This window comes from Monodelphis domestica, chromosome 7 (genome assembly GCF_027887165.1).
Source record: "Monodelphis domestica isolate mMonDom1 chromosome 7, mMonDom1.pri, whole genome shotgun sequence".
NCBI classification, from domain to species: Eukaryota; Metazoa; Chordata; class Mammalia; order Didelphimorphia; family Didelphidae; genus Monodelphis; species Monodelphis domestica.
Window position 1 is genome coordinate 281049510 of NC_077233.1, and position 17125 is coordinate 281066634.

Genomic DNA, 17125 nt, shown 5'->3' on the forward strand with positions numbered 1-17125 from the left:
GGTGCTATCCGCAACAGAAATAGCTAAGTTTGTAGAAGGGATGGATTTCTGGGAGAATCTGGTAAATTCCATTTTGGAGATGCTGCGTTCATGATGCCTAAAGGACACCAGGGAGAGACGTCCTTTGGGCAGTTGGTAATGCAGTATTGGAGCAAGGTTACATCTAGATCTCTGAACAGAGATGATAATCAAACCTAATTATACATCCAATTGGGGAAAATCCAATTAAATCTGTAACTAGCTTGATTGAGCTGGGAAAAACCCAATAGGTGACCACCTCAAGTCACCTCAAGGCTTCCTATAGAAGATGGGATTTCAATGAGGAAGGAGAGCATTTCAGGTATGGAGGAATCGCTAGGAGGCCAGTGTAACTGGATCGAAGAGTGCATGTTTAAGAGTAAGGTGTAAGAAGCCCGGCACCCTCTCCTCTCTTTCCTTCTTATTCTATTGCCTTTAAGGAAATGTAGAAACTGTCTTCAAGGGTTTAAAGGGTAGTCATGTGGGGAAAAGGCACTAGTGCCTGAGAGCAGAACTAGAGAGCAAGAAGCAGAGGTTGTAAAGAGGAAAATTTAGGCTTGATTTAGGGGGGAATTTCTAATAATTTGAACTACCTGAAGGTGGAATGGGCCGCTTTGAGAGGCAGGGGGTTCAGGGGCAGTGAGGTGGCTCAGTGGATTGAGAGCCAGCCCAAGAGATGGGAAGTCCTGGGTTTAAATCTGGCTTCCTAGATGTGTGACTCTGGCCAAGTCATTGTCTCCATTGCCTAACACTTTCCACTCTTCTGCCTTGGAACCAATATTCAGTATCAATTCTAAGACAGAAGAAAAGGATTTAAATAATTAAAAAAAGAGGCAGCAAGTTTTCCCCTAACTGGAGAACTTTAGGCAAAGGCTGGGTGACTACTTGGTGGAGATTTGATAGGGTAGATACTTGTTCAGCTGCGTTTTGGACTAAATGTGCTCCAAAGTCTCTTTCCAAGTCTGAAATTCTGTGGTTTTTGCTTCTTTTAGTCAATAAATTATTAGCATTCGCATCTCCTAAACATTCACCTTCCCCAAATCTTCCCTAGAATATTCCCCTTTTTGGAAACCAAGTAGTAGTGTCTCAGGTTCTTGGTTAAAATCATGATGAACAAGTTGGACCACCGATCCGCAATCCTGACTGGTCAAGGAAACCTATCTAAGTCAATGATGCTTTTGGCCAGAAGGAGCTCTGAGCTAAGGATGGCCACTATTCGCTTCTAAGGGAGAAGCCAAGTTGGTACCACAAAAATGATGGAGGGAATATTTATGGCACAAAGAGGAACTGGCTCCCTTCCCAGGATGTGGTAGGAGTCGGCACTTAAGAATGAGGTACTTAAACGTCCGTTCAGTTCAAAAATGTCTTTACTGGCCTGGATTCAAGTATGAATTAGTAACAACAAAGAAGTTCAGGATTGAGCAATAAGCTTCTGATACTGTTCTATTCTTAGTGAACAAATTCTGCTTGGATTTGGGGTCTGTCAAATGTATTCCTTTACCAACACTAGAAGTAATGTTGACTATACATTGAGGGTAGCATTTTAGGTGAGAAAACCTTATCTTTTGGGGGGGGGGTGGGAGGTAGGGAAACTCTCCTTTATATATTTTTACCTTCTGTCTCAGAATCAATACTGTGTATCAGTTCCAAGGCAGAAGAGTGGTAAGGGCAAGGCAATGGGGGTCAAGTGACTTGTCTAGGGTCACCCAACTAGGAAGCATCTGAAGCCAGATGTAGATTTGAAGCCAACGTCTCCCATCCCTTGTCCTGGCTCAAAATCCACTGAGCCACCTGGCTGCCCCCGAGACACTCCTTTTAAGTTTATCCTTGCATGAAGCCTGCATAATTGCTGAGAGCATGTTTGTACTGGGTAATTGGTAAACCCAAGGAAAGAGTTCAGAGTATCTTCGTAGAATCTCTTACTAGGAATAACTTCAAAAAATCATTACTGGAAACCTAGGAAAATATTCAAAAGCTCTGTGTACTGGCTGGCATCCCGACTAGAGAAAACTATTCTAGGGGAAAGGTAGAACGGTAGAACTTGCATTCCGATTCAGGAGGGTTCCTTTGGAGCAGCTACGCAGGCACGGGGCCATTGGAAATGAGGTTCAAGTTCACTTTTATTCAAGTTAACCTGACAATTTTCAGAGCAATACAAAAAGGAGTTTCCGTGGGCATTTGGTCACGCTTCTTTTGCTGTTCACTCCCATTCGGTCCTTGCCCTTTGCTTCCCAAGGGCCAAGACCTCTAGAGGCACGCGGTGACTTATGCACAGCGGAGGAATTTGTGAGATGGAAAAGCAGCCAAACCTCGATTTCCCAACAATTCTTTTGAACACAGCTTAGAGAACATGAAGTGTGCTACAAACCTGTATACTCAATTCTCAGCTAATAACAAAGGCAGCCTTAGGAAGTCTGGGACTTGGCTTTATTGCTAATTCTGAGGTACAAAAACGGTCGAAAGGAAGTCATCGTCTTTCCTAGGAGGGAACCGGGAGGATGAGAGAGAAACCCTAAGAGAGCATCTGATTCTGTCTTCCAAGTAAAAAGACCCTAAAGACAGAAAGTCTCCTCTCTAGGACCTCTTAGTCCCACCATTACCACATTCACGGTAACTACCAGCAGCCAGTAGTCTTGCCCTAATACATCCCTATGCATCTTATTCAAAATTCTATTGGACAGCAATGATTGGAAGGTCTTTGTCCACACTGAATGATTTTCACAATCTTTAAAAAGAAAAAAGAGAGAAAGAGGGGAAACTCTAGTGTCTGGAGCTCTTTAGTTGTTCTCCAATGAACTTGAAGTTGCCTGGAAAAGAAAAAAGAATTACTTTCACTAAATATCCTCAGCTTTTTTTTTTTAATCCTAGTCTTTCTAGGGAAGAGAGAACCGAAATGTCAGCCTGTCAAAATAAAACAATAACGCCCTTCCTAACGAACTGACATATCCTAGAGAAAGCGCCCCTTTAAGACTCAGCTCCTCAGTGACGGGCGGTCGACTCGACTATAAAACCTATAGCGGTCCTTGTCCATACACCAAACAGCAGTTACAACACCCCCAACTTAAGAATAAAAACTAGTTACTAAAAACCGAAGACTAGTCTTCTCCGTCACTAGCTATTTCATTAGAGTTGAAAGACTCTAACATGTTGGTTGTCATTAGAAAGTTAGGTGGTGTGCCTTGTTCCAGGGTGCGGGTCTCATATTTCTTTTCCAAAAAATTGTACCTTCTGTTATAGAATCAATACGTGTACTGGTATCAAGGCAGAAGAGCGGTAAGGACTGAGTAATGGGAGTTAAGTGACTTGCCCAGGGTCACACAGCTAGAAGTGTCTGAGACCAGATTTGAACCCAGGATCTCCCAACTTCAGGCTTGGATCTCAGTCTACTAAACCACTTAGCTGCAATCAGTTCTTTAGTAGCCAAACCAGGATAAACTGTAAAGTGCTTTGCAAACTTTAAAACATTATGTAAGTGCAAACTATGATGATGATTATTATGTGGTTACTCTTATAATTATATGGTATTGATTTAAAAAAAAAAACCTTCTCACATTTGATTCATGGCTTAGATCTCAGTATTCCTGAGTTGTCCAAAACATGAGAAAAGGAACAAGTATGGAACCTCTTGCCTCGAGTTAAAGTCAATTTCAGTAAAGCCCAAAGATCTCAATCCTTCCCAAGATGCTCCACAGAGACGTCTTTAAGTCTAGGGGCAGGACCTGTTGGTGACACTTGGTACCACCATATTATCCCCAACCCAGGACTGGGCAAGTGTTGAAACTGAGAGGATAAGAAGGATTTCGTCCATTTCATACTTACAAATGGAGTCCTCGCTCCAAATTTGCTATAAAAAGTCATTGTGACTTTATTCTTATGTCCTGTTCTTTGGTCAAAGGCATGGCAAGTGTCAAAAGGAGGACTATACAAATGAAGGCTAACGGCAGGTTCTGTGTGACTTATGTTCTCCACCCGATGTAGACCGATAGAATCTAAGGCGGAGACAAGAGGAGAGAGAATACAAAATAAGCGTTCCAGTCTTGGTCTAAAGGTAGAAAAATCTGTTGGTCAAGTCCAAATCACATGCATTTCGGTGAAAATTAGAACCAGTCTGAGGGATTCATAAACCCAGGAGTCTAAAGGTCGATCAATGAACTTCATGATCTCCTATTACCATGGAGGTTGACCTGAGAAACTAAAGTTATGATTCAATGTCTATTCTTTGCCCAATTGATGTTCGGTTATTTTCTTTTCCAAGAAAGTGCCTTAAGGGGCAGCTGGGTGGCTCAGTGGATTGAGAGCCAGGCCTAGAGATGGGAGGTCCTAGGTTCAAATCTGACCTCAGACACTTCCCAGCTGAGTGACCCTGGTCAAGTCCCTTGACCCCCATTGCCTAGCCCTTACCACTCTTCTGCCTTGGAGCCAATACACTGTATTGACTCCAAGATGGAAGGTGAGGGTTTATAAAAAAAAAGAAAGAAAGAAAGTGCCTTAAAAATTAGTGTGTACACATTTAACTCAGATGAAATTGCTTGTCAGCTCCGGAAAGGGGGAGGGAAGGGAGAGAGGAGGACAACTTGGATCATAGCATTTCAGAAAACTTATGTGGAAATTTAATATTACATGTTATAGTAAAATGAAAAATCTGTATAATAAAAAAGAATAAAAAATAAAAATTAACACATGCACATAAATACCCTTTTAAGGGGAAGGGTGATATTCGAGTTGCTATTCTTGTCATGTAGAATTAACTTTATAGGCCAGGGAACAGTATTTTTTTCTACGACATACCAAAAAACAACTACCTCTGTGGTCTGCCTTTGTTTTTAAAGCCCAGCTTCTAGTGTTTGTTGAGGTTGGGCAATTTTCTTGTTGTATCAATAGCTATCAAATGACAGCCAAATGGGGCATTATATGGTCTATTTGGTCCAAGTATCAATCCACTCAGGAGCACTAAAGGAAAACAGCTTTCATCATATTACACAATGCCTTCTCCCCGCCTCCAGGAAAGATCACAACACAAGCTGGTTGCAGAGGTTGGAAAGACACGAGAAGTATTAGCATAGCCATCGCCATAGACCCATTTTTACTTTAATACCTTTGAGAAACAGTCTACCTCTTGCAAGACGCATTAACTTGGATATAATTATAATGGTAGCCCGAGATCTTACGAACTTTTTATTTCTCTAATGGCAAGAATGTCTAAGAAAATAGTCAAAGCAAAAGTAGAGGAAGAGAAATCACGGATACCCTTGGAGAAGAGCCTGGCCAGAAGTCCTAGCGTCCGTTTTGTTTCTGACTCTTCCTTTCCTCTAAATTCAGTCAGTTGTTAAGGTTTGTTGATTTTCTCTCTCCATTTTCATTTCCATCTTTTCTAATTTCATTCCTACCACCGCAGTCCAGTCCTTACCATTCCCTAGATCTTGTTTTTACTTTCCAATTCAGTATTTTGGAAATCAACTCTTTAGTTATATCATTGCTTTGCTCAAAAACTCCAACAGATCTCTATCATCTGTTTTAAAAAGTCCACTCTTCAGTCTAGGGTTCAAGTCCTTTTCTAACTGACTCCCACCTGCTTACCATTCTCAAAAACCTTTGACTCCAAGACCAGCGGGTGAACCAGTTCCATTGGACATACCTGTTTGGGTGCCTACCTCATGCTTTTGCCTGGCACGTCCTCCCCTCCTATCTTCATCTGATCAACTCAGCTAAACGTGAGCTCTCCACATTCTCAACTTTTTAATAGACTTGTCAGGAAAGGATTCAAATACAATTAGGAAGTGTTGAATAAAATAAAAACCCCAAACAACATAGATAATGTTCATTTATGGTTTTCTAAGTCAATAGTCAAGTCACAATGGTATAGCCTTACTCAACAGATATATTCCATGTTCCCCACTATGTTGTAAATTGCTTCAGAACAACTTCTACCCTATTTCTTGGCATCTCCCACAATACTTTGCACTCAGAATCTCATCTTTTTTTAGGAGTTAGGATCTAAAGTCAGGGCACAGGGTAGAATTACACAACCAAAATCCCACTTAAAAACATCTTAAATCTCTTCAAAATTCAATATGGTATCTTCAAGTGTTGTGGCTGGAAAAGTGGGTCAGGGTCTCTCTAAAAGCAGGAAGTGTGTATCTTTGTGGCCATGGGAATTTGGCCAGATCTCAGGAGCACCAACTCTCCCTGGGCTGGGCTTTTTTCCCAGCCAATGTTTCAAAATGTTATCCCAAGGACAGCCACTTTGTCCTCTCTTCAAGGAAAATCAGCTTCGCCTGCATGAAACAGATGGCATTCTTACCATATCAGTCACACTTTGATTCACAAACATTTCCTCTAAGATGATTTTAAGTTGTTTTCTACCAGTTTGGATTCCTAGAGAAGGCAACATTGTGTCTGTCTAAGTAACCTCCAGGACCGATCAAGTGGTAGTATCTCAGAGTTAACGCCCCGAGGAAAGGGATTGGGCAGGTAAGAGAGTCCATTTACCATTGATGTAGGCACACTGGTTTTCCCTCAAGATTCTCTCCGATTTCTTCATCATCTCGTTGGATTTCTTATCCGGCCACGCAAAGAGCGTCTCCTTGAGGTTCCCTTGCAGCATCTTCAGAAAGCAGTGGGAGTCTGTGTGATCATGGATACTGCTACATGTACACACACACACACACACACACAGAGAATGACAACTCAACTCAGTGCATTGCCTAGTACACAAAAGTCTTCGAATAGTAAACAGGGGAGGCTATCAAGTCGGAGGTTTGGAAAGCAAAAGTCTTCTTCAGAATACAGATGAGAACAAACGAATTTCCCGTTAAGCTCCATTATCTTGAATTTTTACATTGTTTTTATATTTTTGTCTGACTTGGCCAACATTATTCAGATTAGATGAAGCAAGCGTGATCCTAGATCACAAAGATCACCAGAAATGGGACGGGGTGAGAGGGTGGAAGTGCGTATATTTTAGGTGCAAACTCTAACTAGCAAAGCCAACTAGTTTTGGACCCTCTCTGGCTCTCGGTGACATGTGAATATCCGACAGAGGGCTTTCCAGCTTATTTGGTGAGAGAAAAACTAAAATTGAATAGGAAAAGAAATATTTGGGGGTTCCTCAAACTAACATATACTGGCAGACTTTGGGGCCGAGAGGCGAGACCATTATTGGTGCTCATTTCATATGGCCAGACTCTATTGGATCTGGTACGCCAAGAATGCAGAGGGGAACACGTGTTCCCTCTCCATAAACTAAATGCATTTATTTTGCAACATGAAACAAGAATATGACTTTTTCCATGATCTGAGACATTTCTCGCTGCCCAAATGAAAGGACTAAGCTCAAGCTAGCTTGAATTGATGCCCAATTTCACAATTCCCCAAGAGACTAAGAAACTTTGGAACATGTTAAAAGAGAGGTTCTTTCTTAACAAAGTAGAACAATTTGCTGTCCTCATACCGAGAGGTCATACACAGCAGAAAAGCAGTCACTAATTCTCCGGTTGCTGTTCATTTCTGGGGTAAAACATTAATTAGCTTGTCAGACTTTAAGTCTTCTTTTTGGTTGTTCCCATAAAAAATATTCAGCTACAACCGTTACTCAAGATGGAGAAGAAAGGCAGTTTTTGTCCAGTAGAAATAACACTGGACGAGGAATTGGGTTCTAGAATGAGCTAGATAGAATCTAGGCTTTTCTCCTGCAGCACAATCTGAATCTGTTCACTTATGGAAAAGGTAAAGGGATTTGGGCCAAATGACACATCAGAGCCCCCCTGGCTCTGTATAACATGTAGGAAGGAAAAAAGCATGGCTCCTTTTGAGGAAGGGTCACGAAATCAAAGGTGGAAGGGGAATCTGGGTTTTCCTGACCTGCACGCTTGCTCGCTCTCTACTGTGCCACTCTGCCTCTTAAAACGTCTTCCTATTTAACCCACATTTTACATATGTAGGCAAAGAAGCCAAACACGGATTTACAAGAAAAGGTGTTTATTTTCCCCTTTCTTTAGACTATCCTGAGAATCTGATTTTCTAGTTTATATGTTGCCTAAATACAAACCCCAAATACAAGTGGCCAAGACTAGAGAGGCACCAACTTAAAGTTCAAGTCAATAGAAAATGGAAAAAATAATCAAGTTAACACGTTCTCAGCAGATGCTTTAATATGATTATAGTCTAGTATAAACAATAATGTTAAATGCACACTTAAACTCCATGCTGGAGCTTTCGGTGCAGATTTCCTTGGGTAGGTTTCACTCTGGCATCTTTGCCAAAAGTCAATTGACTGGAATAGATGAACTCATTGGAGTAGATGGACTGAATGGAGTATTACTGTGTTGGGAGAAATAGCTCGGAAGAATTCAGAAAAACATGGGCAGACTCATGGGAAGTAATAGAGAGGGAAGTAAACAGAGTCAGGAACCACCCATGTGACCACAGCAATATAAGGTGGGCGTGGGGGAGGCTCAATGCTGCATCGTTATGATGACCGAGTCTGACCCTGTGGAAGAGAGGAGAAAACACGTGCATCTTCTCCTCACTGAACAACGAGGGACTGTAAGCATGCAAGGCTGCCTCTGTTGTTACAGAAGACAAATGGACTGGCTAGAGAGCTTGAGACTGAGGAGCCCGAATCTCCAAGATCCTGGGGGAGGAGGAAGAGGGCTAATCCTGACAGGTGGAGCTCTGCCTAGGGACCTGGGGGGCTTAGGGTGATACCAAGCAAGAACAACCACACCGCCTAAAAGGGCAGCAGGACGTGCAGCCTGGCTTTGGTACAAAGCCTGACTGAGGAACTAAGGCTGAGAGACGCTGTTATCTAATACAAAAAATATCACTGTAGATATCTCCCCTCCCCTACAAAAAATCCAATTTCGAAGGAGAAACACCTTAACAAGCACAAGCAGACACTCAAAGGGAAAACATTGCCCAGAGGTATTCCACAAATATTTAGAAGAAATGAAACGAGATTAAAAATGAAATAAAGATTCTGGAAGGAAGAACGGGAAGGAGAATGAATAGCTCAGAATGGCAAGGATAAAATCTCATGCAAGTAATGGACTAACTGACAATTAGAATAGCCTAAGAAGAAACAAGTGACTTTAAAAGAGAGTAAAACTATAAAAACAAAATTAAAATGTGAAAAAACTGCATGTAAACTTATGGTAAATTAGGTAATTAAAATGAAACTAGAAGGCACTGTGCTGCTAAAAACAATTAAACTAGAAAGGAAGTCCAGGAAAAATAATCAATGGACGCCTTTAAAAAACATCCTGGAAACCACATTTCAAGAATTAAGAAATGAAAATTGTCTCACTCTATTAGATCCAAGAGACAAAGTAAAATGGATGAATACACACACACACACACACACACACACACACACACACACACACGCATCATTAGGTGGAGCAATTCAGCAGGGAAACAGGGAGATAAGGTTATGATGAAAAAATTAATCAGTACTAGGAAGAGAATAGTTCATCAACAAGGATTTATTAAGAGTTTATAAGAAGGGGATGAGAAGAGGGGGTGGAAAGGAGAGAACAGATCTGGAAATGTAGAGTCAGACAACTTATCAATTAGGGAATGGCTGAACTAATTGAGGTCATGAAAGCAATGAAATATTTGCAATGTAAAAAATGACAAAAGATGATTTGAGGGAAGTCTGGAAAGTGAGAACTGATGTTGAGTAAAGTGAGCAGAACAATTTATACAATAATGATAATGCTTTAAAGGAAAACAACTCTTGGGGCGGTGAAGTGGCTGGGTGGATAGAGAGTCAGGCCTGAGAATGGGAGGTGCTGGGTTCAAATTTGACCCCAGACACTTCCTGCCTGTATGACCCTGGGCAAGTCACTTAACTCCAAATGCCTAGCCCTCACTACTCTTCTGCCTTGGAACTGATAACTTATTATTGATTCTAAGTCAGAAGTTAGGGTTTATTAAAAAGAAAAAGAAGAACAACTCTCAATACCTTAAGAATGCTAATCAAAGTAATGACTAGCTATGCCTTCAAACCTGTCCCGAAGCACACTATTCACCCCCTGACAGGGAGCTGATGTCCTCATTGTATAGAAGGATATAAACAGTTTTTTTTTAACATGGCTACCCTGTGGATTGGTTTTCTTTGACTATGTATTTTTTCTCTCTATGTAAGTAAGGGAGGGAGTAGAAAAGAGAGGGAGGGTTAACAAGAGTAATGCCATAAAAGGAGAAATTCACTACTTCATATACATTTTACTTTATTATATAGAAATATTCTTTTTGGCTATTTGTTGAGCTTAGAATAAAGTTTTAAAACTCAATAAAATGGTTTTGCTCTCGATTTCTTTTAAAATATTTGTTAAAAGGGCTGGCTTTAGTAAGTAGGGTTGGAGGGGCATATTGGGAAATGAATGAGATTGAAAACAAAGTTTGGAGGGGGAGGGAGAAGAGGGGAGACCCCCAAAGCTTCCCCGCTCAATTTCTCTCCTTGAACATGGGCCCAATCAGTTTTTGTGCATTTGTTACCTGCCATGTCCTTCACCCCAGCACAGAATCATCAGGTTAAACTTGCCATTTCCTTGATCCACAAGATTCCGGGTGTACCTAAGAAAACAAATGCCAGAAGTTTAACTACACTGGATGGAAGAGGCAGAAGAAAGAAAATAGAGCTCTCGGAGGCAAACCTCAGAACCGTAAGGGCACGTCAGAGATTTAAGACCATCCCTTCAGTTTTTCCGATTACGGATCTGAGCCGGAGAGAGGTTACCAACTGCGTTTCGGGTCACATCGCTGCTCAGTGTAAGAGAAGGGACACCAATCTGTCCCTTGACTTCAAGTTCAAGGCCCTCATCCCATACAAGCTCTCTTGGACACAATTACTCTCTTCTCTCTCCCTGCTTCTCTGTCATTATAGTTAAAAAATGTTAAATATTTCAGTGAAAATCACTTGGTTTCTATTTCCAATGTGGTAAAATTAGAGCGCCCAAAATATTTCTTTGCATCTCATTCTTCCATGTTGAAGAACTTTCTCGGAGTTCTCCGAATTCCTCCAGCATTTAGCTGTGACCTACGGAGGAGAGAAGGGAAGGGGAAGGAGAAAAAGGCCAATTCTAGCCGACTGCATGTAATCTCTTTGACCTGATAAAGAAAGGAACAAAGTTATTTCTATAGAATATGAATTCCCAAAGTTTTTTACTGTTCCGAGCAAAAGGGCTACAATTGTTCTTCCTTGTAGCTAAATGGGGACGTAAGAAACAGATCACTGAAAAGTTGTTTTAGTATTTAATTTGGGGGTATTAGCCACAGTTGAACCCTAAATAAGCACGATCAATTTTGTTTAAAGCAGAACTGATGAGAGCAGGCAGAATTGTCATAGAAGCGGGAGGTTAAAAGAACAGTTGAGGCTCACAATAGAGTAAGGCTCCAAGAGTTGTTTTTCAAATTCGAGTTCAGCAAAGTTTTACTATAATTCTGTGGAAAGGGATCTTTTGCCATGCTTTTCCAGATTTTGTTTATAGACATTTCTATTCTGACGTCCTTTTTGTCCAGAAATAATGAAAACTCCCAGGAGGCTATTTGACATGCCCTGCATACATAATAAGGATTAGTTGTTTAATAAATGTCTGGGGTTTTTTAGATTTAGTTCTCCTAAATGACATTAAATGGGGCTGAGCATAGTGTTACTGAAATTGATTTTTTAAAAAAAGTATTTAACACTCAGCCTTGTCACACTGATCTGTTTCCCTGTTCACCCTCCCATCCTTTTGCAGTTCTGTAGCATTTTTATTATTTCATCATTTTCAGGCATGTCTGACTCTTCATGATCCCATTTGGGGTTTTCTTGGCCAAGATACTGGACTGGTTTGTCATTTCCTTCTCCAGCTCAAATTACAGATGAGGCATTGAGGCAAACAGGGTGAAGTGACTTGCCCAGGGTCACACAGCTACAAAGTGTCACATTTGTACTCTGGTTCCTGACTCCAGGACTGGCCCTCTATCCACTGCCCCCTCTGATTGCCCCTGTATGTAGCATTTATTAAGTATTAAGGTAGCCCTGAACCCTAAGTTGGAAGATATGGTTCAAGTATCATTTTGGTCCAATCTATTTCCATTCTAGACTGAAGCTGAGCTTCACCCAAGACCGAGCTGCAAGGATCAAGCGAGACAATGTAAGCACAAAAAGTACATCGTACCCTGAAATCGCCACTTGTGCTCTTAATTACTCTCCAGCTGTTAATTCGAGATCTCATGATGATTGCTTCCCAAGTGTCAGTCTCATTTCTCAATGAGGAAATAAGTATGCCAAGGGCAGAAACTGTGTTTATGTGGAAGACACACAACACAGAAGGTGCTTGGCACTCCCTGCCTAGGATGCTTAAGCAACCATTCCACAGGATCCATGGACTTAGTTTCGACACTGTCGTTGCTGTTCAGTCCTTTCAGCCATGTCTCTGTGACTCCATTTGGGGCTTTCCTGGCAAGGATACTGGAGTGGTTTGCTATTTCCTTTTCCAGCTCATTTTATAGCTAAAGAAACTAAGGCAAACCGAGTGAAGCAATTTGTCCAGGCATATGGCTGGTGTCTGTGGTCAGATTTGAACTCAGAAAGATGTCTTTCTGACTCTGGTCAGATGCTTTATCGCTGTGCCGCCTAGCTGCCTGAAGGAGGGCTTAGAAGGCCAGAGAGTTCAGCCTCCCCATTTTACAGATGACACTTGGGAAGGCTGGAGAACTTGCCTGTCTTTAGAAGGCAGGAGAGTACTGATGAGCCATCTATGAGTGACTGACCAGTTACGGGGCCCAAAATTTGGACAGTACTTGGTGGCTAAACCAAGTCAAGTTGTAGGTACTCACATGACCTTGAGAGCTATCAGCCGCTGGTTCTCTTTACCTTTTTATCTGTTGCTCTTGGCTGAACTAGATAATTATCTGTTCTTGGTGATGTAAGTACAAACTCCAGTCTAAGTAAGCGAATTTAACAAGCAAAAAAGAGAACAGAGAGTCCAATGCTTGGTATCAATTCTGGGAGAGAAGATAAGGATTCAAAAATCATAATAATAATGTGTAGATACCTCTTGTGCATTTCTGAGAACAAGCACAATACACTAATGAAGGTGAGTCGGGTTCCGACTCGGGGCAGCTTGAAGGTATCCTTTCAATCCGTTGAACTGAAGGTTTAGGAGCCGTTGGGCATTAAAGATACAAAGACAGAAACTGAACTAGTCTCAGACCGTAAGCAATCTACACTTCGCTGGCGTCTGTGGCTGAAAAATGTACATAGAAAAATACAAAGTAGGGAGAGAAGGAAGAACAAAATCAACCAATCAAGTGGAAGAGAGGGAGGAAATCAGGAACGAGCTACACAAGAGGTGGCCCTTGAGTGAGATCCAAAGGAAGCTAATGTTGCCTAAAAGCTGGCACCCTAAAAGGCCTCCCTTCAAGGTGAGATGCTAATTACACACAGCTCAGTCTCTCCCTTCAGAGAAGTTGCTGGATATTTTCATAACAGTGCTGAACATCAGCAAGGTTTCTATCAATCGGAATTAGACAGTATTTGCTTTGGGATGGGCAGGGGGAAGGAGGTGATGGATATCGAACTAGATCATTCCATGCATCTGTGTACAAGTTCACAGGAATGTGGGCTGTTTTTGTAGAAAACTCGAAGAGAAAGAATCCTGCCACAGGATTCCTGGCCAATGGATTCAGATCTGCCCTGTTCTCTGCCAAACTACAGAATTTCTAACTGGACAATCTTCTATGCCAGAGCTCCAAAATAGCAACCTGAGATCTCCATCCCTTCTGCCAACCTTTCACCAACAACATCTCCTTCCTTTCCTTTCATCCAGCAGGTCTAGGAGTTAGACACTGGGCAGCTCCGTGACTTCTATGTGGTGTATTTGGCCAAAGCCTGGCAGCTTGATTGGTTGCTTCAGTCCCGCCCTCTAAGCACCACTGGGAGCACCAGGGAAGGAAGGGAAAGGCACCCTTTTGGAATCTAGAGGCTGCAGACTAAGTGGCTTGGTGCCTCTACAAAACAAGAGCTAGAGGAGAGAACTGTATTAAAAAAAATGATGACATACAGAGGCACACTTTGACTTAGCACTACCACTACCAGACACCTCCCCTATGACAAGGAAAGGTCTCGTGTCTATGGAAACATTTAGAGCTGGATTTTGTCATCGTATCAGGAGTGTAGGGTCAGGTCTACACACCCCGTTAGGCCCCGGGGTCTGTCGTAGGTGCAAACAATTTTGGACTGAATCAAACAATCAGAAGGGTGAATAGGATCTGGCTCGAGAAATTGGAACAAGTATGAAAAACAGGGAGAAACCGGGCTGTGGCAGAGATGAGAGATACCAATTGCCCATTAATTGGGGAATGGCTGAACAAATTGTGCCGTAAGACAAAAATGGATTTGGGGTAGCTGGTAGCCACACGTCCTAGCTTTGGGCCCCCGAGCAAATCATTTCATCCTAATCGCCCAGCCCTTACTGTTCTTGGGCCTTGGAATGGAGAGATTCTAAGAGAGAAGGTAGGAGTTTCATTGGAGGAAAGCTAGGTGGTGACTGCAGACAAGGAAAAGGAAGACACCACTGAAAGCCTTCCGAATTCTGATCAATGAAATGCCCACTCCTGACTTCAGAGAGGGCTGCCGGTGAGAGCTGTCTTGCTGGAGACAGAGGTGGTGGATCATTGGTTCCAGAATGAAACACAGATTTCCAGGCAAGGCCATCCATTGCATTGGTTTATCTTCCCTGGATCATAGGTTCAGCTGGAAAAGTCCTTTAAAGCCATGCAAAGTCCAACTCTCTCATTTTACAGAGGGAACTGGGGCACAATAAGCTGAAATGTCAGGGTGACAAAACTGGAAAATGTCTGAGAAAGGATTTGGATTTAGGTCTCCGACTTGGCACCTCAATTCAAGGTACCACTTGGTTTCTTTGTTTTACAGGAGTGTTACCAGAGAGGGTTTTATGGGGGGCAACGGAGGAAAAATCAATAGAAAGAGGCTGATAAAAAAGGAGACAAATAGTAATAAAACATTTACTGGGAGGGAGGGGGAGAGGAATTGAGAGACAGAGCCAAAGACAGAGGCAGGGAGAGAATAAGAAGATCCAGGGTGGAGGGAGGGAGGGATGAGTTTTCTGTTCTGAAATGCCAGGTTCCACCTCATCCAGCAGTACAAATCTGTAGGGTTCCACATATTTGTGCAAGTCTAAAAAACTTCTGGAGCGGTCTAGAGGCTCTCCTGGGGCCGCCTTGCTGGTCCCAGCCCAAAAGGGAGCTTTGTGCCAAGCCCAAAGACAGCAGCCTGGCAAGCTGGCAGAGAATTTTCCTTAACCCATTAAGTTAAGCGCTGCTCTAAGGAAGTGCGTTTTCTCTTTGTAACCAAAGGCACTGGAGGGAGCCTGCAGAAACCTTTCCTCCCTAGAAGCCTTGGGTTCCTATCGCCTGCCTTACTATCCATTGATTTGGGGGCAAACTCCTTCATCCTGGGCCTCGGGCTCTTTATCGGCGTCCTCTAATGGGTCTGAATAGATGACTTCAAGGCTCCTGTCAGCTCTACAGCTCGGGAGGCTAACGTTAGTCAGCAAACAGCCCAACCCCGCTGCGCTAGACCCCGGAGATGGAGAACCCGAACCCTGCCTTCCAAAGCGGTCCTGGGTCTCCAGCGGGGGGCTCGCGCCCTGCGAAGGGGCCACACGGGCTCGTTCTTCTTCCTAACGCCAAGCGCCCCTGCCAGCCCCGCCAGGCCAGCAGGCAGCAGCCCAGACTGGGCAACGGCCAGGCAGCAGGAAGCGGAGCTTGGTACACTCTCACTCACCTGTACTGGTCGAATTTCGCGTACGCTGCCCACTCCGTGGGATTGCTCTCATAAGCTTCCATGATGGACTGCACCTCTTCTACGTTGATGCTGTCCCCGGAGAAGATTTCGTGCAAGATCCGGATCAGCTCTTCCAGCGTCCGCGGCTTTAGAACCTCGGTGTGCTCCATCCCGCTCCTCCGCTCTCTGCCAGCCTGCTCGGTCTCCTTCTACAGTAGCGACAGCCACCTGCGGCCAGCAAGGAGGTGCAGGACAGGAGCCGGTGTGTGGGGGAGGGGAAAGGACCCGAAACGCCCCCTCCCCCAGCCCAACCAGCAAGGAAGCAGGCAAACAAGCAAGCAAACAACAGTCTAAAGCGAATACGGTGGGAAAACCCACTGCACACAAAAGCCCAAAGCTCTAGGAAGGGGACGAATGGAATGGGTTCGATTGCAAGCACAGAAAAAATGAACGACCCTCCCCTAGCGGACCAACTCAATGACTTCCAGCCCCGCGCTCCCCTTTTAAGCTCCGGGTGCTACAGTGGGATGTACCAACCGCCCACGGGGTGGTGGTGGCGGTGGTGGCGGTGGCGGAGGAGGAGGAGGAGGAAAGGAGGAGGGATGTTTGTGGAGTTGGGACAAATCAGCGGAGGCCTCCTGATTTTATCGAGGACCCTCCAAAGAGAGGCCCTCGTTCTCGGTGGCAGCGCGTTGCTGGCTTAAAACAACCACGGCATTATTCCGGTCTCTTTTCTCCATTTCGCCTGGGTTTATTTTAAGCATCTTTTCCTAACCTGCATCCTCCCTCCCCTTCTCTGCTCTCTGCCTTTGGGCTGCCCCGCTCTGCCCCAAACACACCCTCCGAGCCAAGTCTCCAGTGGGGCTGAGGAATCCAGGGGAGGGCACTGGCTCTAGAAAACAGTGAAAATTGGTGTTTCTCTTAGGTTCTTCCGCGCCTGGGGCCGAATGGGTTCGAAATCAAAACATTTGGGAGCTTTCGGCTCGCTGGGGAGGAAGAGTGTGAATCGACTCTTGTTTTCGAGAAAAGCAAATGGAAAAATAGCAAATGAATACGGTTTTGGACAAAGGGAGACACGGGGGCTAAGGGCGTCCGAATGGAGGCGAGGGCATGAAAATGGGCTTTTTAAAGATTCTTCTTTGCCTAATTTGACTAGTGGGAACGATCACATTTACATGGGCGCTTCAGGGGTTTCCAAATACTTCCTTTAAGGCAGCCTAGTTTGTTACTTTACACCTGTTTTACATAAGAAGAAACCGAGGCTGATTAAATGTCCCGTCCATGATCGCACGTCTAGTTAGCAGGAAA

The 17125-nt window shown here is 43.6% G+C and overlaps 1 protein-coding gene across 1 annotated transcript; it reads right to left on the minus strand.

The window, feature by feature from the left end:
* Window positions 1–2120: 2120 nt before the first annotated feature.
* Window positions 2121–16669, minus strand: LOC130455352 (cysteine dioxygenase type 1). The gene is made up of 5 exons (XM_056803932.1): window positions 15818–16669; window positions 10519–10596; window positions 6508–6662; window positions 3838–4007; window positions 2121–2825 (listed from the first exon to the last, which is right to left on the minus strand). Exons 1-5 carry the CDS (start codon window positions 15985–15987, stop codon window positions 2796–2798), a joined length of 603 nt encoding a protein of 200 aa, XP_056659910.1. The 5' UTR covers window positions 15988–16669; the 3' UTR covers window positions 2121–2795.
* Window positions 16670–17125: the final 456 nt, after the last annotated feature.

Bases quoted from the DNA above. Each gene is read 5' to 3' on its own strand.
- LOC130455352 (XM_056803932.1), bottom strand. From the start codon at position 15,987: ATGGAGCACACCGAGGTTCTAAAGCCGCGGACGCTGGAAGAGCTGATC. The intron at 10,597-15,817 runs GTGAGTGAGAGT...TTGTTTTCTTAG, and splicing joins GCGAAATTCGACCAGTACAG to GTACACCCGGAATCTTGTGG. The intron at 6,663-10,518 runs GTAACAAATGCA...GTGTACATGTAG, and splicing joins TGGGGTGAAGGACATGGCAG to CAGTATCCATGATCACACAG.